The sequence below is a fragment of the Colletes latitarsis genome, chromosome 1 (assembly GCF_051014445.1).
Source record: "Colletes latitarsis isolate SP2378_abdomen chromosome 1, iyColLati1, whole genome shotgun sequence".
NCBI lineage: Eukaryota > Metazoa > Arthropoda > Insecta > Hymenoptera > Colletidae > Colletes > Colletes latitarsis.
The window spans coordinates 35,956,435-35,980,830 of NC_135134.1; the positions used below are offsets into that span (position 1 = coordinate 35,956,435).

At 33.5% G+C, this 24,396-nt stretch overlaps 1 protein-coding gene across 1 annotated transcript in view; it reads left to right on the forward strand.

Moving 5' to 3' along the window:
• Positions 1-1,642: 1,642 nt before the first annotated feature.
• LOC143343082 (uncharacterized) overlaps positions 1,643-24,396 on the forward strand; it is a 200,262-nt gene continuing 177,508 nt past the window's right edge. The window contains exon 1 of the mRNA XM_076767625.1: positions 1,643-2,891. Coding sequence (XP_076623740.1) covers positions 1,643-2,891 — 1,249 coding nt within the window. The remainder of the gene's footprint in view (positions 2,892-24,396) is intronic.

A 24,396-nucleotide genomic window follows, 5' to 3' on the forward strand; every position in this document is an offset into this window, starting at 1 on the left:
GGGTACCTTCAAAAAAGTATTAGACAACATTTTCGTAGCGCGTCAAGTAAATTTATTAAAAACCAAAAACGAATTTTTAAGAAAAATCGACAAGGGGGTAGGTGCCTAAATTTTTCGACGAAAGAAAAAATTTCAAATCGTTCTGGAAAAATTATTTTTGGTTGCGGGGGTTAATTACAATCATTTTTGGCGAATAGACATACCGTCGAAATCCTTCGTACTTTCGAGGCAAAAATTCCTTACCGAAAATGTACTCTGTGGCCAAAAATATTTCCCCGAAATTTCATGCGTATGTTTAAAAAATCGTTCTGGACGGATTGATGGATTTTAATGATTCAACATGCAAACACTGCGCAGTTGTTCGCAGATTTCCGTTCTACGAGCGATTAAACGTTAATAATTTTTTTAACGGAGTCTCAATCAACAAATTGGTATTCTTGATTTTCGTCTTATTTTGGCCTCTAGAATCTCCCATTAAAATTTTTCCCAAAGGTGGCCGAAGTTGCTAATGAAACTATCTGAAATGAAATAAAAAAAAATCCATCTAAAAAAAAAAACATTTTGGTTCCAATTTGGAAGAAAGACGAATGTTATCACGCTAGCGCGGTTACAGAAACCTCGTGGCGTTGAACGAAGACGTAATCGTTACTTAATAGTCGAGGTGACCGTAAAAGAAGCCGGTGTTCCAGGTCGGCACGGCGCCACGGTTGCGGTAAACATTTCACGTTACTGGTATATCGTGTGATTATTTAATTTCCAGCGTACGAAAGTGCGTGGCGACATCGGGTTCTCGGCCACGCGCGTCAAGGAAAATCGGGACATTGCAGATCGACAGTCTGGACGCGTAGCGAGTCCGGGAGTATCACGTACGACGTCGTCAGTCGTGCAGGGCATCGCGATGCACCTACCGCGAAGGACCATCTTTCGACTGACACGAGTATTAATTTGTTTGCCCTCGACAGTTAACGCGCAACTATTGCTGCGAACGCGCGATCCGTTTCCAAACAATCTCAACGGGTGGGTCGCGAAACGCTGAGCGTGGCTGAGCGTGGTTTCGCTCGTAATCGAGTCTTGTTGGTCCGCGAATTCGTTGGTGCGTTCAATTTTAGCCGGTTTAACGTTTACGCTATTGCCAGGAGATCTGCACGCACAGTGGCGTTGAAATATGAAGTGCGAAACAAGTTTGAAGTAATATTGTGCTGCTCGGCTTAATTGTGGTGGATTGCAGTTTGTTGGATGGCTGCGTCGTTACCTGTCGCGAACAAACGAGGAACGTTTGCGCGACTATTTCTCATCCAGCGCTCAAGGATAATTTTAGAACCCGTAACGTGGTATCGTGCAGAGAGTAAAGAACGAATTTGAGGTTCATTTGCAAACCAGCTTTCGAGTTATCAAACCCGTCGTGAGCATCACTCGTTAATATATCAATAGTGGCGTAGCAACGTGCATCGTAAATCGACAAATCTCTTAACAAGCAGCTGTTCGTTATCAATTCGACGTATCTTTCTCGCCCGAGGAGAGAGCGTTTCAGAAAAATCGTCAGCCCGCGGTAGTCCTCATCCGACAGTGCAATATCTTCGCCGCGCTGGGCGATATATCGTCATCCGATCATAATTACGATCGTTAGAAATCCGTGAGCAGAATGGGGGACGAAGGAACTGGTTTATCGAATCCATCGAACGAAGATACGTATCGTAAGCGTCGCGACTCGTACAGCGCCGCGATAGACGAGCCATCAGAATTCGGTCGTCGTACGGAGCCGCCGATAAAGTCTCAGCGAACGAAACTCGCGGACAATTTGAGCCTCGAGTCCGAGACCTGGTCCACGGAGAGCTCGATGCTGAAACGAGACCTGACCAGGACCTCGTCGACGGACACCAGCAGATCCTGGAACGACAGCATCGAGATACCGGAGGAACTATTGGCCAGACTGACCAGGTGCCGTTCCGTTCTAACGGCCAAGTTCTCCGTTTCGTCGGAGTGTCAGTGTCAGTGCCAGTGTCGGTGCAGCCAGTGTCAATACTATCGTCGTAAGATCTCTAGCTGCTCGAGCAAGGATCACTCGATTCTTGGCGGTTTCAAGAGGAAGGACTCCGGGTACTCGGTGTCCACCTGCCAGAGCATTCTGCCAGCGTCTTCCGGCAGGAATTCGGTCGCCAGTCTGTTCCAGGAGATCAAGGAGGATCGCGGCAACGATCCTCGGGAGAGGATCACCGAGGTGATCCAGCGTCGGCACTCGGATCAAACGCAGGCGCCACGCGGCTGCAAGATCTCCAGCATCGATAACCGCAGACACTCGGAGCAAACGCTCGCTAGAGACGCCACCGGCTGCGCTCGAGGAGCCAGCGGCGTCGACGCGACCACGACGAAACGAATCGTCGCGAGAACCAGTCCGCGGTTTTTTCCGGGGAAGGTCACCGGCTCCGGTACCAACGAGTCCTGGCCGTCTTTGCATAATGAAAGTCACGAGACCGATCCGGCCAGGGAACCCCCGACCGACAGACGTTTCGCTCAGCAACCGAAAAAGGAGAGAAGAGACAACGCGGATAGTCCCAGCGAACGTCGAAGAAGCAGCGTCGCCATCACACCCAAGATGATGAGGAGACGGTTTTCCGAACAGCTGATCCTCGAGGGTGGCTTGGGCAGCGTACACGATTACGAGGATCTGGTAGAGGAGCTGGAAGAGGGTGCCGAGGAGGAGTCTCTCACCGCGATAAACGCTCGAAAGAGAATCACCTTGAAGAGACATTACTATCCCGAGGGTGGATGGGGGCACGTGATCGTACTGATCGTCGTTCTTGTACAACTGATTTGTCACGGTGTCCAGTTTGGCTCCGGAGTACTTCTCGCTCCCGCTTCGGAACGATTTCACGAGGATGTTGCTCATGCAGGTACGGGTTAACCCTTTGCATTCGAATGTCGCCGTACAGCCGACATTATACGTTTTACCGTTGCGCTTGTATGTCGCCATATAGTCGTCATCCTACATTTTATTATCATACACGTACAGTCGTCACTTAAAATCGTACGCCGTGATACTACGGTGGTCGAAATTTCTATAAGAACACTATGGTTTCTAATAAGAATTTAAATAATTTTGATGATATAATGAAAGGAATGCTAGGAAATAATTAAGGTGTAATAGAAACTGGAAAAGTAATACAGAGATCTGGAGAAAATAGTTCATTTTTATCGTAAACAAGATATTAAAGTTTAACACAAGGAAATATGGCGAAAGGGTATAGCCGAATAAGGGGGTCAAATGTGCCCCCAAACCGAATTGAACGAATGATAGGTCATTCGATAGCTTATCCAAAAAAAACCATGTGTGCAAATTTTTAACTTGAAATCTCGACCGTGGGGGTAGTAATGGGGTGAAAACGAAAATCATGTTTTTGAACAATTTCTCTTAACCTATTGAGTAAAAAAATGTAAAAAAATTCAGAGACACTTCGGGTACTGGGACACATATTTTGGGAGATTTTCAGATTTTTTGATTGAAGAACCAGGTAGTAAAAAATAAAAAATCGCAAAAAATGCCGAAAAATGCCAATTACGTATTGAAGGAGGCCCGGAACTACTTTTATACTTTTACAGTAAACACGTATTGCTATTACTATTATTCTCAATTTTTTTCAGATTTTTCATTTTGGTGCGCCGCAGTGAAAAAAAATAAAAACCGATTTTTTTCGCATTTTCTGCGTATTAGAGTAACTTACACGTTGAATTTTTATGCATTCTTCAATGTACGAGTGTTTTGTACACTGTTTAATGTCTCTACACTAAGCAGAATTACATAACAATTGAAAGAAACAAAATAAACCAACCGTTGAGCGCAACATATCCTAAAAAATCAACGATGTTTTCAACGACATCGTTGGCGCAGCGTTAGAGTGTCCGACTGTGGAACCGCTGGAAGTTTTTTTACCGTAGGTTCGAGTCTCTCTTTGGGACTTAGAATTTTTTTTTATTCGTTATTTTTTTTTCAAATTCTAACTATATAACAATGGTTTATATTTATTTCTAAATATACTAAAGGCATTTTACAAATATTTTAACCTGAAATATGTATAAATATAATTTTGGAGCGTCTTTGCGTCCTTATTTTTTTTGTCAACCACGATTATTGTTTAACATCTCTTAAACTGAAATTAATGTGAAATGTTACTTTTCAAATCTCTTACCTTTGACTATTGTGAATGGATTAGAACAGAAGCTTCTATACTGGCTTACTATTACTTCTTCTCCCCCTTCGATCAAGCAGATCTTTCCTTTTTTTTCTCTTTCTTTGATAAATATGAATGTTTGCTACAGAGTAACTTGCTAAAGAGTGACTAATAACGAAAAATAATTTTACGAAAAAAACCATTCCTAATAGCTACAATGTACCAGAAAACTGTGTCATAAACCGAATTTTCAAATCACTTTGGATTTTAACAGTATATTAAATATTGCTATAGATTAACAATATGTATCCTTAATTTTTTTGAAGTTATTTTTAAATGATGTGGAGATAAGAAAATCATCCTATGCAAAAATCGCTCCAAAATTATATTTATACATATTTCAGGTTAAAATATTTGTAAAATGCCTTTAGTATATTTAGAAATAAATATAAACCATTGTTATATAGTTAGAATTTGAAAAAAAAATAACGAATAAAAAAAAATTCTAAGTCCCAAAGAGAGACTCGAACCTACGGTAAAAAAACTTCCAGCGGTTCCACAGTCGGACACTCTAACGCTGCGCCAACGATGTCGTTGAAAACATCGTTGATTTTTTAGGATATGTTGCGCTCAACGGTTGGTTTATTTTGTTTCTTTCAATTGTTATGTAATTCTGCTTAGTGTAGAGACATTAAACAGTGTACAAAACACTCGTACATTGAAGAATGCATAAAAATTCAACGTGTAAGTTACTCTAATACGCAGAAAATGCGAAAAAAATCGGTTTTTATTTTTTTTCACTGCGGCGCACCAAAATGAAAAATCTGAAAAAAATTGAGAATAATAGTAATAGCAATACGTGTTTACTGTAAAAGTATAAAAGTAGTTCCGGGCCTCCTTCAATACGTAATTGGCATTTTTCGGCATTTTTTGCGATTTTTTATTTTTTACTACCTGGTTCTTCAATCAAAAAATCTGAAAATCTCCCAAAATATGTGTCCCAGTACCCGAAGTGTCTCTGAATTTTTTTACATTTTTTTACTCAATAGGTTAAGAGAAATTGTTCAAAAACATGATTTTCGTTTTCACCCCATTACTACCCCCACGGTCGAGATTTCAAGTTAAAAATTTGCACACATGGTTTTTTTTGGATAAGCTATCGAATGACCTATCATTCGTTCAATTCGGTTTGGGGGCACATTTGACCCCCTTATTCGGCTATACCCTTTGTATAAAAATAGTCTTTTAAATTTGTTTCTACCGCCCTTGTTCTTAATCATATTAAATATTTTGTTTTTCATACTATTAATTAGTTTCTGTAATGTTGTTTTTTGAATTTTATTCTATTCGTATCTTATTGCACTCTCTAGCTCTTTAATGTTACTGTATTGTTTCCCATTTTTATGTAATGCACGTGATAAAATTCCCCACTTGTTCTACATTGGAATTAGGTCCGGAGAACGAAAGAGCCACTTCGTAGTAGCAAATCTCTTTGTGTAAACCACTCCTGAGTCTTCTTCGCGTTGTGTACCGCGACGTTATCTTCTTGAAAGATAACATTATTTTCATGATGCTCTTCAATAAATAAAATTAAAATATCATTCAAAAGATCAATGTATTTTTCTGCGTTCATTCTTGTCGTTACTAATTGGCGTTTTCGAATTGTAACTAAATGCTGCCCAAACCATAAAACTTCCACAGCCAAAATTTCGACGCATGCTCACGGTTTTATTTTTTCTTAAGTCGTGCCAATAATATTTGTGTTCATCCGAGCCGTAAAGATTAAACTTTTTTTCATCCAAAAGTATTACATTCTGTATTATATTTAGTATCCATGATATGAACCATGAAATTTAAAAAATTTTGAAAATAACTACTTCTTTTTGTTAGAAAGAAGATAATGTTTTATCTAAGGAACTTATATTTTCACTTCATACTAATAGCATTTTGTAAATTTTCAATACTTATAACTGATACACAAAATACCATTATGTGTTGTGGAATTAATTATACAAATATTTCTATTACAAATTTTACATTTGATTGCACACTTGTTATCATTGTATCGTTCTATATAAAATACTTAAACAAAGTAGATTTAAGCAAACATAAAATATAAAAAGGTCAAATGTTCTTGAGCATCGTTGAATGTTTGACTGGTGATTTGTTACTAATGTAACAACTAAGCTTCTGATGGGTGGAGAAATCCGTGTTAGATGGAAAAAGTTGGATACGATTGATCACGGTTTATTTAACGAATCTGCTGGTAGGGATCAAGGCAAGGGGGAAGTGTATATAAGAAAAAGCAAAGAAAGGGAAATTCAAGTAGAAAGTCGCAAAGAGGGATAGAAACTATCTAAGGGAGAGCATAGTATGTTTTAGGGTGGTGGAGATGAGCTTCTTAATTTATAGGCCCTCGTGGTCTGTGAACTGGCGTAAGTACATTGTCGAATTTGAAGAATCGCTTGAAACGTGTAGTTCTTTTATTCTTAAGAACTCATTCTCTTAGAAGGGGAGCTTAAAATGTATAGCACAATGGATTAAAACAGATCCTAGAATTCTAATAATTTATATTAATTGTTTGGATAAAATATAATGTTGAATATCGCAATTTGAAAGATATCGGATTTTACTTTTTTTAAAATCTTAAATCTCGACGAAGGAAATGAAAAAATTTTATATGCTTTTCTTCTAGAATTCATAACTTACCAAACGTATTGAATTTTTTATCGAGTAATCGATTTGGCGTGAAATGATCGAATATTATCTATTGTACTTTACTATTATGCAAAGATATTTAATAATAATATAAATTGAGATTTACAAAATGTACCGTTATTATAAATTTTGTTTATTAATATGACAGCGCTTGCAATTCTTTAAATTCCTTATTATGATTTTCGTCTAAAAGGGACGAAAAATCAATACCTGAAATAAAAAGAAAATTATTCGGAATAAAGCTATTCCCTGTTTATATTCTTTACTTTTTTACGACCAAGTTAGTATTTTACGATTTAACGATTTGAGGTTTAAAAGAAACATTTATATGTTAATTTTAAATAAACTGCATTCGAATAATAGAGTTTCGATGGTAGACTATTCGGGTTACACAGAAGATTCTACTGTACTTAATGTTGGTTCGAATGCTATGGAAAACGGTACCCTTAGGAATATACTATAACGCGACGAGTTAAAAGATTCTCAAGGGAGTGATCTTGCAAGTTGCAGAGATAAACCCGAATGATGAGATTTAAAATAACATGTATCTGATTGCCAAAATAGGGAAATTTCAACATTTTATACTTTACGACCTTCTAAATCTATCAATATTCACATCCCAAAAATTCTATTCTTTAAGTTGTTGCAATATTCAATTTATACTGCGATACGTCGAAAATTATTTAAACCTCGGAAGCTGTTATTAAGTTTTAGACCTTTTTAAAGCGTTCTAGGTCAATTATTAAAAAAAAATATATTTTCTCTCCTTTTTGTATATTTGTTCAGTTGGTATTTATATTTTTAAAGAAAGACTAAAACTTTTACATACACATAATATGTTGCAATGTTTAGTTCTTTGATGTCGCTGGTAGTTGGAAACAAGTGGTTACAGAATTCAAATCAAAATAATATGAAAATGTCACCATTAAAGATTCCAAAATTATTTGTCTATATGTAAAGTTGCATAGTTAATGCTGCATAATTTAAGATCCTTCACCCGTTAGTATTTAACAAATATCGAGCATTCTACTCTGGATTCTATTTAGGATATACCATTTTAATCTCCGCGGTCAAATATTTCGAAATATTATTTCGATGAATGTTTGGAAAACGTCTCGATGCTGGCTAGAATAATATACAGTGTAAAATATAGGTTTCAAGTTAAATATTCGACCTTAATCTTTATAGTTTTATTCAGGTCATGCAACTTTTATTTGAAACATTTTTTTATTTATTCATATAAATGTCTACGATATTTCATCGTCCACTTCGCTTCGGTTCATCTTTGAATTTGCCAATAATGTCGGGAATAACTATATTTATTCCATTTTTATTCTTTTAAGGGGACAGTCTCATGTATACGTTGCAAAATTTAACTATTTTTATTCATTTTTTCAAACCAAATGTTATATCTAACGCTATAATTTATTTTTACAATTTATTTAACTATTCTTTGGGAATGCAAAATAAATTTTTATTGACTTTTCAAGTTTTTATTACACCCACAGTAAGCATGTGTTTAAACATTGGCGTAGGTGATTGTAGCTCTCAAGGTTGACTAAATAATTAATTTATGTTGAAAATTGGCAAAATGGCGAAAGCTTAAATTAAAAATTGCAAAACTTTGTCATTTTTTTCGCAACTTTTTAATAAAAGTATATGATATACTCATTATAATGTACAACCATTAGTATGTGGAACAACGTGTCAAAATTTCAGAGTGATTGAACGTATAGTTTCTGAGATTTTATCTACGCCAGTTAAGAAAGTTACATATCGAAAGCAACGCACTTAAAGTCTGCAACATCATACTAATTAATCCCAGCTCCATACAGAATTCCTTCCAGAATGTTCGCACCCAGATGGCACGAACGCTAGAATTTCGACTTTTAAAAACAGCAGATGTCTCTCGACCCTGTCGTAAACATTTCAAAACAGTAATGATAATTCAATGTCTTTCGAAACAGTAATTACAATTCAATATCTTTCAATATCTGGGCTGTACAAGGTAATCACCCGAAGCAATAAATCCGGTAATTATCGCAAGGATTAAAATTTAACAGTACATTCTTAAATATATATACTTTCAAAAAATTAAATGAAAAAAAAATTGATTTTGTTGAGGTCTCACATGAGACTGCCCCCTTAACTTGGCACTGTATTTATAAATTCTTTTTTAAAAATTATAAATACATATTGATGTACGTTGGAATCACAAGAGATGTGGATACCTAAATATTTTCGTAATCGCGATTCGAACGCGCGAAATGTTCGCATGTACTAAGAATCAAGATTACTGCTGATACATCCGCTGGATAGGTCTATCAGATTCTGTCTTTTTGGTCTGTTGTTGTGATCACTGGGGTTCAATAAGCTTACAGCAAGCAGGTTCTTGCGGATTCCAAGGCGTGTATGATATTCTTTTGTCGTAGTTGGTAATTTCTTCTTTAATCGCGGAGATCCTCTGAGATCATGGCGGATGATACCGCTCGACATGTACCAGCCGGCGTTACAAATGAGCTTAGCTGCTTCGCGCTGAAATCTTTGCACGATCTGAATAGTATAATTGCTAGTAAACCTTTATGTTTAATACCCTATGTTACATCTTCGCTCTTTTTAATACTTTTCAAATTATTCCTGGCCTTCTACTACTACAAACACGTTTCCTACGCATGCATAATTTCTTTACGTGTTCGATAAACTTCCTTCAATGTGTCCTTAACGTTCGAATTATTTTAAAATAATTTTTAAATTCCTAACACTAGAACTACCGAACTAGTCAAAATGACACATTCGTAATTTCTAATAAAAATTGTACAAAATTTATTAAACTGGTTTTTTGAAAATTTATTATAATTTTTTATAAACGAACGAGTTTTTCGAGTATCTATTGTTTTAATTACTTTATTATAAATAAATAGACTATAACTATTGGTAGTTATAGTGTTAAATATCCTCGTCGAGCGTTTCTTTTGGTAATCCAAAACTGAAAATCATTTGAAACAGGGACAAGACTGGACATCAATGTCCATAACAGTCAAGGTTGACGTTAAACGAAAAATACATATCACATCGTTTATGCTTTCTGTGCAGACCCACCCATTTAGCGATTCATAGTTAGGTCACGTTGGAAACTTTATATAAATTACTGTCTTGAATGTTGTTGTCGAGTCAGGTTGTAAATATGAACGCACGTTTGCATTACGAGAAGATTGGATCTCTTTCTGCGATTGCCTGAAAGAAATAATTGTCTGGTCAGTTCGCTTTCGAGTTTCAAAATATGCGTGATGTTTCATCAGAAAGAGGACACTTGCAATTATCTCGTACAATTTAAAACGACCAGTCCCAAGTTTTATTGCAGTCATATAATTATACAAGAATACTAATATCGGCTACAATGAATAATTTAGTCTGAAACATTTCTTTACATAATCTGGGCCGATGGAAGTACACTCATCTCTCGATTTTGTACGCGTAAAGCAACTCTTGCACTTTTGTTGACGTACACACAAATACGTGAACAATACAAATTATGACACGAAGACTATTTCTGACATTAGGAATTTTCATTTACGTTTAGCATGTGAGTCAATCATAATGCCATCTCCTGATGAGAGTAGGTACAGTTTATAGCTCCTATATCTATGAAGTCGCTTCTCTCGTCCACAATAATCGAAGACGTGTCACAGAGGGAGAATTTTTAAAGAAATTAAAAATTTTAAATCATTTGATAACTTCTATTTACTTGCCAGTGAGAAAACTACTCAAACTTACTGCTCTCGACCGACTCCAGGATCTTGCATTTGCACTCATAACAACGTAATCAAGTTTGTTTGAATAATCAATTATACTTGGATAATCAAGATTGCTTAAACGATCAAATACTTGATTTGATTTAAAGAATCCAAGCTAACCTTGACTTGGCTTGTCAATTTTTTAAGATACTTGAATACCGACCGTACTTTTAGAAAAACTGTACTTTTTTGCTACTGCACAGTAACTCTTTTTCGACAGTTCGTTATAATCAAATTACAAATTTGATTTGAAAATTCTTTTTTTACTGACATCCTGCTGTTTTCTTACAAATAATCTGTTTTATGCAAAGCTTACACATCGACCAAATAGTTCATTTGAGTCTACTGCATGAAAGTGAAAGGAATACTTCGCGCTTGTTTACATTTTTCGCATTGTAATATCATCTTGAACGGGTGCGCACTTGTTCTTGTCCCTCGACAATCAAGCAACGCTTTCGTTAAGTATACTTTATTTCAACACAAATGTAAATATTAATTTCAATTATTCGCTAAATAATCTATTTGGTATAAATATATATAATATGTAAAACTTAAGTGCATAATAGTTATACTACTTTGGTTAAATTTAATTTATACTTATTTCCTTTACCTGTCCAATCAATTCTGTCCACAACTGTATATAAAAAATATAGTGGGTTCAGATTTTCAGAATGTCAGTCTAGATCAGGTCATTCTATTATTACATAAATATTTCTACTGCGTTATTCAGAATCAAGGATTGAATAATGATATGATATTTTTACTAATACCTTTATCATAAAAAAAATCATGAAAACATAACAAGAATTATATTTACAAAATTAAAAAAGAGACATATTACGAAATAAGGGAAGAATAAATTAATGCCGATTGTATTATAATATTTATTCAAAATCATTAGGAAAAATCAGTTTTCTTTTATAAAAATTGTTTGCGACTAAGAAGAATCATTGAACATTTAAACGATGTTTAAAAGCAATTGCAGCGAAGGGTGCATATTTTTGTATATTTTATTACCTGCCCACTTATTTTTGGCCCTCGACAATTAATCAACATTTTCGATAAATATACTTTATTTCAACACAAATGTAAATATTAATTTTAATTATTCGCTAAATAATCTATTTAGCATAAAGATATATAATATATCAAACTTAAGTACGTAATAGTTATAGTACTTTGATTAAATTTAATTCATATCTATTTTCCCTGTCTGTCCACTTAATTTTGTCCGCAACTGTATATTAAAATCGAAAGTTTAAATATAAATATGATTAGTCGTTCCCTTACTGGGGTTAACTGCGTTGCTCGGGAAACGAATTTACGATGGCGCCTTGAATTTAACCGTATTTTAATTTCACAGAAATTGTCCAAGCGATCCGATAAGTGGGGCATAAAGAGTAAAATCATCCAAGTCGAAAGGGCCGATAAATGGGTGCATCCACTCGGCAGGAATGGTCGAAGCACTCCGATAAGAGGCGAAACTTTTCGCGAAACGAGTAAGCTTAGTGGCGAGATACGCGCAGCGTGTAAACGATTCCATACACCTGTACGGCAACTGTCGTCCCGGCGAACGGTACTTACCTACCGTAACTTGCACTCGCGGCTTCTACGAGTTCTGTTCTATATTGCACACGACCGTGCACTCTTAACCTACATGAGTTTGCGGCTAGATACACGTGCAATCGCTTGGCAAACTAGTACGCGCCCTCGGATCGTTTTATCGATTCCGATGCTAACGCCAACTAAACCGTATCCAATAAACTGACTAACTCGCAGTCCCCTAGAAACGTTTGATTTTTAATCGATTTTCTAGCAAATTGATCCCTTCGAACCGATTATCAATCTTTGAACTCTCGCCCAACTCCGCTTTGAGTTTTCAAAACTATTTATTTTAAATATGCGTGCACGTCGAGTGACTTTTAATCAAAATTTTGTTTAAGTAAAAATAAGACTAAAGTGTTACATAACAAAAAATTCATAAATGATGTGTTAAGAAGTTACGACAAAAATATAAAATGTGATGTTCTTTTGTTTACTAAACATACAAATTTACTAATCCAGACCTAACGTCAACTAAACTGTGTCCAATAAACTGACTGATTCACAGCCCCTCTAGAAACGTTTGATTTTTAATCGATTTTCTAGCAAATAGATCCCTTCGAAACGATTATCAATCTTTTAACCCTCGCCCAACTTCTGCCACAGCTTTGACTTTTCAAAACTATTTATTTTAAATGTGCGTGCACGTCGAGTAACTTTTATTGCAAAATTTTGTTTAAGTAAAAATAAGATTAAAGTATTACATAACAAAAAATTCATAAATGATGTGTTAAGAAGTTACAACAAAAATATAAAATGTGATGTACTTTTGTTTACTAAACATACAAATTTACTAACCCAGACCTAACGTCAACTAAACTGTGTCCAATAAACTGACTGATTCCCAGCCCCCTAGAAACGTTTGATTTTTAATCGATTTTCTAGCAAATTGATCCCTTCGAACCGATTATCAATCTTTGAAATCTCGCCCAACTTCTGCCTCCGCTTTGACTTTTCAAAATTATTTATTTTAAATGTGCGTGCACGTCGAGTAACTTTTATTGCAAAATTTTGTTTAAGTAAAAATAAGATTAAAGTATTACATAACAAAAAATTCATAAATGATGTGTTAAGAAGTTACAACAAAAATATAAAATGTGATGTACTTTTGTTTACTAAACATACAAATTTACTAACCCAGACCTAACGTCAACTAAACTGTGTCCAATAAACTGACTGATTCCCAGCCCCCTAGAAACGTTTGATTTTTAATCGATTTTCTAGCAAATTGATCCCTTCGAACCGATTATCAATCTTTGAAATCTCGCCCAACTTCTGCCTCCGCTTTGACTTTTCAAAATTATTTATTTAAAATGTACGTGCACGTCGAGTGACTTTTAATGCAAAATTTTGTTTAAGTAAAAATAAGATAAAGTGTTACATAACAAAAAATTCATAAATGATGTGTTAAGAAGTTACGACAAAAATATAAAATGTGATGTTCTTTTGTATACTAAACATACAAATTTACTAACCCAGACCTAACGTCAACTAAACCGTATCCAATGAACTGACTGATTCACAGCCCCTCTAGAAACGTTTGATTTTTAATCGATTTTCTAGCAAATTGATTCCATCGAATCGATTATCAATCTTTGAACTCTCGCCCAACTTCTGCCTCTGCTTTGACTTTTCAAAATTATTTATTTAAAATGTGCGTGCACGTCGAGTGACTTTTAATGCAAAATTTTGTCTGTTTTCTATATATACAGGATGTTCCGCATTTTTCCGTACACACTTCAGCAGTGTGTTCTACAATTAAAAATAAGACTAAAGTGTTATACAGGGTATTCGGCAACTCCTGGGAAAAATTTTAATGGAAGATTTTAGAGGCCAAAATAAGACGAAAATCGAGAATACCGATTTCTTGACTGAGGCTTCATTAAAAAGTTATTAAAAAATTAAATTAAAAAATTTCAAATCATTCTAAAAAAATTATTTTTGCTTGCGGGACTCAATTACAATCATTTTTGGTTGATACACATGCCCCTGAAATTCTACCTACTTTCGAGACAAAAATTCGAGTAGGTACTGAAATTTTTGAGCGAAATTGAAAAATTTCTAATCATAAAAAATTTCAAATATAAAAAAATTATATTTAATTACAGAGGTCACATACAAGCATTTTTGGTGAATAAATATACCCCGAAATCCTACTCACTTTAGAGAAAAAAATTCTTTACCGAAAATCTAATATGAGGCCAGAAATGCTTCCCTGAAATTTCATGCGAATCTTTAAAATGTCATAACTTCTGAACAGATTGGAGGATTTTAATTTTTCAAAATGCAAACAACATGTATTTTAGTGGAAAATATATAGAAATTCTAACAATATTGAAAAAGTTGTTCCTTGACCCCGTAAAGTGTAAAAAACCCCATAAAAATGGTTCAATTTTGAAACAGCCATAACTCCTACAATAGTGAATATATCTCATTGAAATTTTGGGAGGAACTAGAGTGCATGAGTATCTACAAAAAAGTATTAAACAATTTTTCTGTAGAGCGTCAAACAAATTCATTAAAAATGAAAAACGAATTAAAAAAAAAATCGACATGTGGTAAGTGCCTTTTTTCAGCGAAATTAAAAAGTTTGAAATCATTCTGAAAAAATTATTTTCGATTGTAGTGGTTAATTACAATCATTTTTGGTCATTAGACATACCCTCGAAATCCTACCCACTTTCGAGAAAAAAATTCTTAAAGGTGTGAAATTTTTCGACAAAACTAAAAAATTTCAAATCATACTAAAAAAATTATATTTAGTTACAGGAGTCAATTACAAACATTTTTTGTGAATAGACCTACCCCCGAAATCCTACCCACTTTCCATAAAAAAAATCAGTACGGGCGGAACTTTAAACGTTAATAAGTTTTTAACGAAGCCTCCATCAACAAATTAGTATTCTTGATTTTCGTCTTATTTTAGCCTCTAAAATGTTCTATTAAAGTTTTTCCCAGGGGTGGCTGAACACCCTGTATAACAAGAAATTCATAAATGATGTGTTAAGAAGTTATGATAAAAATATAAAATAATATTCTTTTATTTACTAAACAAACAAATTTACTAACATTCTGTTTAAAGAGAGCAACTGCTAGTTGAGGCCTGAAAAATAGTTTTTACATAAAATTATTATTATTATTATTATTATTATTATTATTATTCATTTCTAACTGGAGTAAATCCTTTAGTACAAAGATGTAACATAAGAAACTACAGATGTGAATTTTACATAGTCAAACATTATGGCTTATAAAATTTAACAAAATAAATTAATTTATAATACGTTGCAAGGATAATTGTGGACTTTCTAATAATTGTTCAATGAAATTAGTTTTAGTGTATACAAAATTTGCATGTCTAATCATTCTATTTACACACTTCTAAGATCCAAACGTTGTGCGGTAACTTTCAGAATAAAATAAAAAGTGACTTCTTAAATATCTTGATGGTACATACAAAGGAAACAATTGTATAATCGTTGAACACGAAATATGACCTTTGATTAGCTTACTTACAAACATAAACATAACATAACATAACATACATACATAATTATGTGGATAACTTAAACATTTCTTTATCAGAGTTTAGTTTCTATCATTTATTTTGGGTGCTCAAGTATTCTTTTTTCAACTATTGTTCAAGTTTATGTTCACAAAATTGCAAAGAAACTCACGATATCGAATGCTTGCGAAAGGTTGGTTTTATATTATTATAATTTTTTATTTTATTTTAATATTCTGAATCTCAACCGAGTTTCACAGTTCATATTTTTGTTATAACTTCTTAACAAAGCATGTATGGATTTTTTGTTATGTAACATTTTAGTCTTAGTTTTACTTGTAGAACACACTGCTGATGTGTGTACGGAAAAATGCGGAGCACCCCGTATAATATAATATACAAGGCAGTTCAAATAATAAAATAATTTCATTACTTCTTAACAACAAATATTTCAAAATAAACAGCGACGATAAAGTCAATGATATCGAGGATATTTTGATAAGAGTGTTTCATTTGCAAAAACTAATAAAGTCATCAAAAGAGGTGTAAAGTTTTCGCAAAAAGAAAGAAAGAAAAAAATCATTTGCATAGATCAAAGTCAAAAACCTGGAAAGATTTTTAATTACTATGTTTATCATCAACATCCATGCCAAAATAAATGATTTATATATTGAAAATTGGCTGAATAACGAATGCTGAAAGTGGAAATTCCAGAATAACACCTTGTTTTCGTCAATTCTTTAATAAAAAAAACTACGGTATACTCAACGTAAAAATATTATAATTCTGATACCAACAAGAGCAATCAGTCATGTAGTTTTCGAGATATTATCTACGTCAAGTAAAAAAATTATATTTCGAGAAAGGTACTAAATTTTTGGAAACATTACTTAAATAATACTCGAGATTTTTCTTTAAAAATTTAACAGTGCATTCTTTAATATATGTACTTTCGAAAAATGGAAAAAAAAATATCAATTGTTTAAAGATGTCACAGAGGACTCCTCAGATTCAGATGTGTTAAGTAATTCCTGAAAGAATAAAAATTATTAACTACTCATTATCACATATAAAATTCATTGAAAGTAAGGCAACAATTCTTGAAGAACGTTTAATCCGTCGCAATAAGAATTTACATTTTCGCATATTCGATTAATACCATCGGATTTACCATAAATTATTCAACAGGTCTTATCGTATGATATGGGTTGTTTCCTTTGCATTACGTTCGGTGCATGCAGATTAATTAATTCCAGGATTTATGGAGATAAAGTTATTTAGTACACTGGAAACAAATAAGCAATTGTCTACTTTTCAAAAGAAGTTAGACCTTGTAAAAAATTACATCTCACAAGAAACATATCGAAGAAGTTTGTTCTGTACTTTTTCTAAGAGGGTGCAATATTTATTATAATGGAGGTTCCAAACACAAGAGTCATACTTTAAGCGTGGGAAGACAAGCGCACTGAATAATTTCTTTAAGGTAACAAGATTACGAGAATATATGGAATTACGGTTTAGAAAAGAAATAACTTTTTATACAGAGTGTAGAACCAGCGAGGGAGTGATTTCTCATGGCACAGAAAGTTGAAAATGTAAAATGACATTTTTTCATCTAATACGATTTGACTTGAGCGTCTGTTCATTACTGTCTACTACTACAAACTCGATTTTCCTGAAAACGAAATTTCTGATAGGGTATTCGTGAATTCTAAATAATGTCAGGCAGTATTACTGTCAACAATTTCAGCCGAATATTATCCGACCATCTGCAAGATTTGCTATTTTTAAACACAACCGTTCAATAAATGGTTAATACATATTAATTTATTTCCTTGTAACGTCTTAAATACAAATATATAGATCTAAGGTAAAGATTTGAAATTGTATGTGAGATAGAGTCAATAATTAGAATACTGATTTTCAAAAAATTTGTTTTTTATGACTCGGTTTTTTAGCGAATCGATACTAGTAATTTCCATTAAAAACGGATTTTTTTACCAGAATTGAATATTCATCAGTAGACTGCGGATGTTTATGCATTTATAGGAAATTTTAATTCTCAAAAACTACGTAATGCACTTAACATGCAAAAATATAAGAAATACATAAAATAAGATAGGAATTATTATATTTAGGGGTTGAGACTATCCTCTAGAAAGCTTCAATTTTATTAATTATATTAATAAAAATATGAATTTGCATAAAGATTCGCAATCTATTCATAAGGTTGATCCTACCTAATTATTTATTTCCTTTCTTTTTGGATGTCACGCGATACGAAGAATAGTAAAATAAGATGTCATTAGGGAGATCACCATGAAACCAACTATTGCAACGATCGATCGTAATTAAATGCTACGACAAAGATAGTTTCGTGGTACGTTTTATAATTTATCTTCCAGCTTCGTTAATCGATTGTAGATTATGGTAAATCTACAGTCATGAATTATGACCAACCCTTTCAGTTAATCCTTGTCCAGACTTTTACATTTAGTCTCTTAGATAAATCTAGATATGAGAAATAATAGATAACCAATTAAATTAATACATAACAATTTATTCAATTGAACAGTTAAGTCGTTATTCGTTCATTATGAAATATTTCATTCCATTAAGTCCACTGAAAAGTTCTGACCATTTATCATATAATTATTTCAGGCACGCAGAAAACTTTAGTATAAAAAGTATTTTTTATTTTTTGCCAAGATGGGAAGAAATTATTAACATAAAATGATATATTAATGGACAGCATACTTTGTTATTTTCTTTTACTTAAATAACGACTAAAGTTTTTTGATAGACCTAGTACAATAGAAATTTTTATTTTTATTTAACGGATAACGAATAAACAGATATTTAGTTTTAATTTATCAAATGTGTAATTTCATTTTATTACCACTAAATGTTGCTACTCCTACGTAAAGTAATTTCTTTGTCACATTTATTACGCTAAACTAGTTTTAAAATAATGGAAAGAAAAGGAATTTATATATTAATATAAGGTTTTGAATATTAATAAAGGAAATTGTCCTATCGATCGTAACAGAATAAATAAAATCTCCTTTACTAATATTAAAATTTTAATTACGGAGTATTGGCTGAAAAGATTTTTCTTTCCATAATTATTTTCAATTTAGGCTTTTTGATAGCTATCTTTTCTTATTCCTAAGTTTATTGGTCTTAAAGTATAAATTAGGTTACTGCATTGCTACTTTTGACGCTGCTTCGTTTATTCTGAATTCTACGAAATATAGGACAGTTTTCTAACGAGAAAGCGTAACTGAAGCAAAATCTGTTGTTAGTATAACCTTATTGATGACTTTATTTGTATCTGGGACGGAACACTATCCTCTATTTATCAAATAACTTAACGTTTTGTTGATACTACTAATTACAGAATTGTTACACAATGATATAAAGACATTGGAAATATAAAAAAATAGATTGGAGATTCAAATTCATGAGTTATAACTGTTATGAGTGTTATTTATTAACACTAGATTGCCGGATGTTGGTTATATGTATGCCTATTTTGCCTGAAATGAGTAAATTTGACTCAAACATAAAAAATGAAGCTTTTTTAAAAAAATAAAATTCTATTATAAACAAACTTTATTCAAAACACTTTTTGCATATATATTCTGTTTTTAAAATACATTTTCCGCAGATTTTTTTATTACATTTAGCACAAACACCCTTACTTCTATTTCTCCTGCATGATACTTGAACTTGACAATTCTTCCGTGCATCAATAATTTAAAATACCTTTTACAAATAAATATCGAAATTACCTTGGTGGACAAAATTTTTGTAGCAAAAAATTGATTTTATAAAATTATATTATTTCATTAAAAACGCTCTGTTCACACGCGATGTATAAAACGGAATAATGAAAAAGGTGGGTAAATAAAACACTTTCTGACCCCAGCTAACTAATAAATTGACAAGATTGAACATGAATGTTTACGCGTTAGAATTTGAAATTGGTGTTAGAATTCTAATTCTTTACGTAAGCCAGAAATTTCATTTGCAAAGCAATTAACTGTTAAATCATTTTATGAGTCAAATTGACTCACAATCGTAAAAATAGGTATACCACATTCGACAATATGAAATGAGGAGGTAAGTCGAGGGGAGGAATTCATATTTATGTATAATTCATTACGGAATTAAAATCCAACATATGTTATTAAAAAATAATATTCAAGCTTTTTATACATACATATAGCAACAAAATTCTAAATGAGTTAAATTGGCTCAATCCGTAAATCTAGTGTTAATATGTTAATATCGACTCGGAGGATAATACTTGTCGAAACTTTTGTTTAGAATTTCCCAAATATCGTAAATCGATATAAAACTGTCTTTTTCCCCATCAAAGGACATCATTTTTTATTACAATTCTTACAATTTAAAGAATTTTGAAACAACTTTAAATGTCGCCTTTCCAATTTAAAAGTTTCCGAGCTCGATACAGGTAGTTTTAGATTTCGTTCAGCGTGTCAGTTTAAGCGGCATATTTAACCTAATCGTTTGTAAAATTCGCATCTCCAATGTTCTTTTATTGACGGACGCGAATAGACCCGGTTGTCGAACGCGTTGAAGAAAATCGAACTTGTGTAAAAATTGGAAAAGCATCAGTCGAGATAAAGGTTTAATGGATTTTCGAGATCCTTCGGACGAGATTGCGGAATTTTCAATTATTCGGGAATTTATGTTCCCCGGGTACGGTTTTATTGGAAAGCTGAAAGGTTGCAATCATTGGCGTGGCTTGAAGAAAATTAAACCGATTTTCCAGTTGTGGAAAATATTTCTCGCGGCGATTAGAAAGCTCTACGAAGCGCATTTGTTGGAATAAGCAAAAATATCGTGCTTCGTAAACACGGTGGAAACTCATGTTTATGGATTTTGGAAAGGTACAAAATCTTTTGCAGGAAAATGTGAAAATCTGGAAAACCGTTTGTCTCGGTCGTCGTAAAAAATAAAGAAAATGGAACGCATTTTACGACGGTTATATCCGCTGCTGTAAAAACTTAAGGATTATGGCCCGATGCTTTTGTGCTGCATTTGACGAACTTGGAAGAATACTCGAATCAAAACAATAAATACTTGAAAACATTTTCATTACCAATTATTTAAATTATTTAAATATTGTACTTCGAGTGTCTATATTTATGGAAAGGTTAATTGGCTCGAAGAACTTGAACGTGTTCTGTAATTGACATACTGCTGCTCATAAATATTTGGACCACGTCGTCCAATAATCTTTCGGGTATTATTTTGAAGAATTTTCATTTTTCACATTTCTTGATTGAATTTTCTTGGAGATTATTTTACATTAGAATGCAAGTGAAAAAGATGATTCTACTCTTAAGCAATGTACCAGATTTAAATGGCCCTTAAAAGTATGAAAAATGTATTACCCATCTAAAACTATGATGGATTTACAGATTCAAGTTCCTTTTTTCCAACGACCTTTTCGAAAGTTGATGTAGAATTTTATTCTACTTTGAAAATTGTCCGAGCCGTTAGCATTACAATACTCAACGATGAGTACTAGTACACATCTATTTTATTCGTACAAAATAAGAAATTTATTTTGACCAAAACTGACCAAAAAGGACCAAAGATTACAAATGGAAAATTGGCTAATTTCCTCAAATATTTATTTCTAAGGTGATATTAAACGTCACTGAATATTATATTACAAATAGTATGTCTAAAATATAGTAATACTAAAGCTGTAAAATAAGAAGAATAAAGGTACCCAATCAATGATTCATTCTCTAATGACTGATTGCTATCATATCTAGAAACTAATTCTGTTAGTCATCTTTTCATATTTCTTAAGAACCAGATCCCGATTTATCACACGATTAATAAATAACTTTGTCGATATTATATGATAACACAGACACGAGTAGACCTTTCACCTTATGGACTTTCGTGGTCCAATCTCACTGTCATACCGACCTGAAAATTCGGAGGTGATTTTAGCGGCCTCTCCTCACGGATGGCGGTCAGTTGAGAAACTATTCATTGAATTAGTATTTATGGGCAGCAGCTGTAGTGTATGCGTAAATACATGTAAGTTGACTATGGAACGGATTAAAAAACGCAATTTTCAAACGACCATAACACCTACAATAGTGAATATATTTAAATGAAACTTTTTTCTGAAGTGGAACTCATGAGTACCTACAAAAAAGTATTAGACAACTTTTCTGTAGGGCGTCAAATAAAATTATTAAAAATCAAAAATCAATTTGTAAGAAACATCGACAGGGGGTAGGTGCCTAAATTTTTCGGCGAAATTGAAAAGTTTCAAATCACTTTGAAAAAATTATTTTCGGTTGCAGGGGTCAATTGCAACAATTTTTGGTGAATACACATAACCTCGAAATCCTACGCATTTTCGAGAAAAAAATTCTCGTCGAGGTTATCGTAGGTTTCAACATTTCAAGCTACCAGAAATTTATTTGAAAATCAAACGCGAAAAAAATAATCGCAACACTAAAGACAATCGCAATCAAATTTATATTATTTACAACTTGCAACGCGATTAATATTCGTATTTCGCAACGCTACTGCAAACCGAGATTAATATTTACACGCAACTCTACCCTGGAAAAACAAACGTGAAAATTGTCATTATTCGCAACTCTAAATAGAACTATACAATTAATGAAAATTATTTTCAACTTTAACTAGACAAAGAAATGCGAATAATTTATACTTCGCGACGCTAATAACAATATCTGTTCTTAATCGCAACACTACTTTGAAAAAAAACACAAAAATATTAATTATTCGCAACTCTAACAGTAATCATGATATATTGATATTAATCGCAACGCTATCCAACAAGCAAACGCAATCAATATTGATATTTCGCGACACTAATAAAGTCGCGTATTAAATAATGCGCAACACTAGTTTTGTTAACGAGGACAGTCGTTCCAGGCTGGATGAATTGATGCTGAAGCAAGTAGGTACCTGTGTTATATTTGAGGCATTCTCTATATCGCAGCTCTACATTAAAACAAACGAGATCAGTGATTATTCGCAACGCTACACCAAAAGCAATCGTGAGGAATATAACCGATCGCAATTCTAAAAGTCATCAAAATTGGGATATTTGCGACGCGCTAATACCTTCATTTTGCAGCACTAATGCAATCCAAGATCAGTTTTCATACGCAACACTACTCTAAACGAAAACGCGAAAAATTCTCATCGTTCGTAACTCTAAAGTTAACTATAAAACTAATTATTTGCAAAAATAACTAGACAAGCAACGCGAATAACATTTATGTTTCGCAACTCTAATGCAAACCACGATCAGTGCTTACTCGCGACACTACTCTGAAAGCAAACGCGAAAATATTCAGTTCGCAACGCTAAATGGAATCGCGATATTCGCAACGCTATCTTGAAGGCAAACATGATCATTTGTATTTCGTAACACTAATGCAAATCACGATTTGTCCCAAAATATTGGACGTTGTGGTACAAGTACCATCTGAAAAACTACAACTAACTACTACAACTACAGACAAATACAGTGACAAAGTAGTAACAGAGAATGACTTTCCATCCTCATCCGAACATGAAGATGAAGAGCCATTTGTTGTAGCCTACTCTTGAGACAATTTGTCAAGGCCTCTTCGACTCCGCAGAGCCTTTTCTCTCTTCGGCAGTCCCGCCGAAGCCTGAAACTTAATACTAGGTTCAAGGTTCCGTACAATACATAGTCCTTAACCCTCTATGGGCCCGTGTAACTTTCAGGTCACATGTTAATATATCGACATTTTATTAAATAATTATAGTTTTCTCACAAGATGACGTGTACGTATTAATTATTTAATGTTTCTGAGATAACTAATAACTAGACTGCGGATATTTATGCATTTGTGGGAAATGTAAATTTTCAAAAAACTACAGAATGCATTTAATATGCTAAAATATAAGAAATGTTTCAAGTAAGATACGAATTATTATATTTAGGGGTTGAGACAACCCTCTATAAAGTTTCTATTTCATTAATTCTATTAATAAAAATACGAATTTGCATAAAGATCCGCAGTCTACTAATAACAATATTGATGACGGTTGGCAGCACCAAATATCAAAGTAAGTGGCTGGTAAGTTTATATTCAAGAAACAAATTCGGTCCATAGAGGGTTAAACAATGCTACGAATTGTTTGAGGAACAGGTGTGGAGAACCTCGAGCGGGACGAGCGTCTCGGGAAACCTACCGCGGGCGACCACGACCGCGAAGTGCGACTGTAAAGTCACGCGATTCCAAGAATCGAAACTAAAACCAAAACAAACAGTACAATCCGCTTGTATTGGCTAACGTTTCGACTCTCCAAATCGAACTACAGGAATAAGTCTGCCACAAAAATAAAATCTGTAACAGCTTTATCCTGACCCTACCTACTTACAACTAACACACATACCAGAAAGTTAAGTTACCTACCTACCTAACGCTATATTTAAAAAATTCCAAAACTCATTCTCGCAAGCAAACACTTCACGGTTCTCACACATAATGTCCGGGCGCAACAGCCTACACTAGAGAGGATTCCCCGGGGTTCCTCCGAC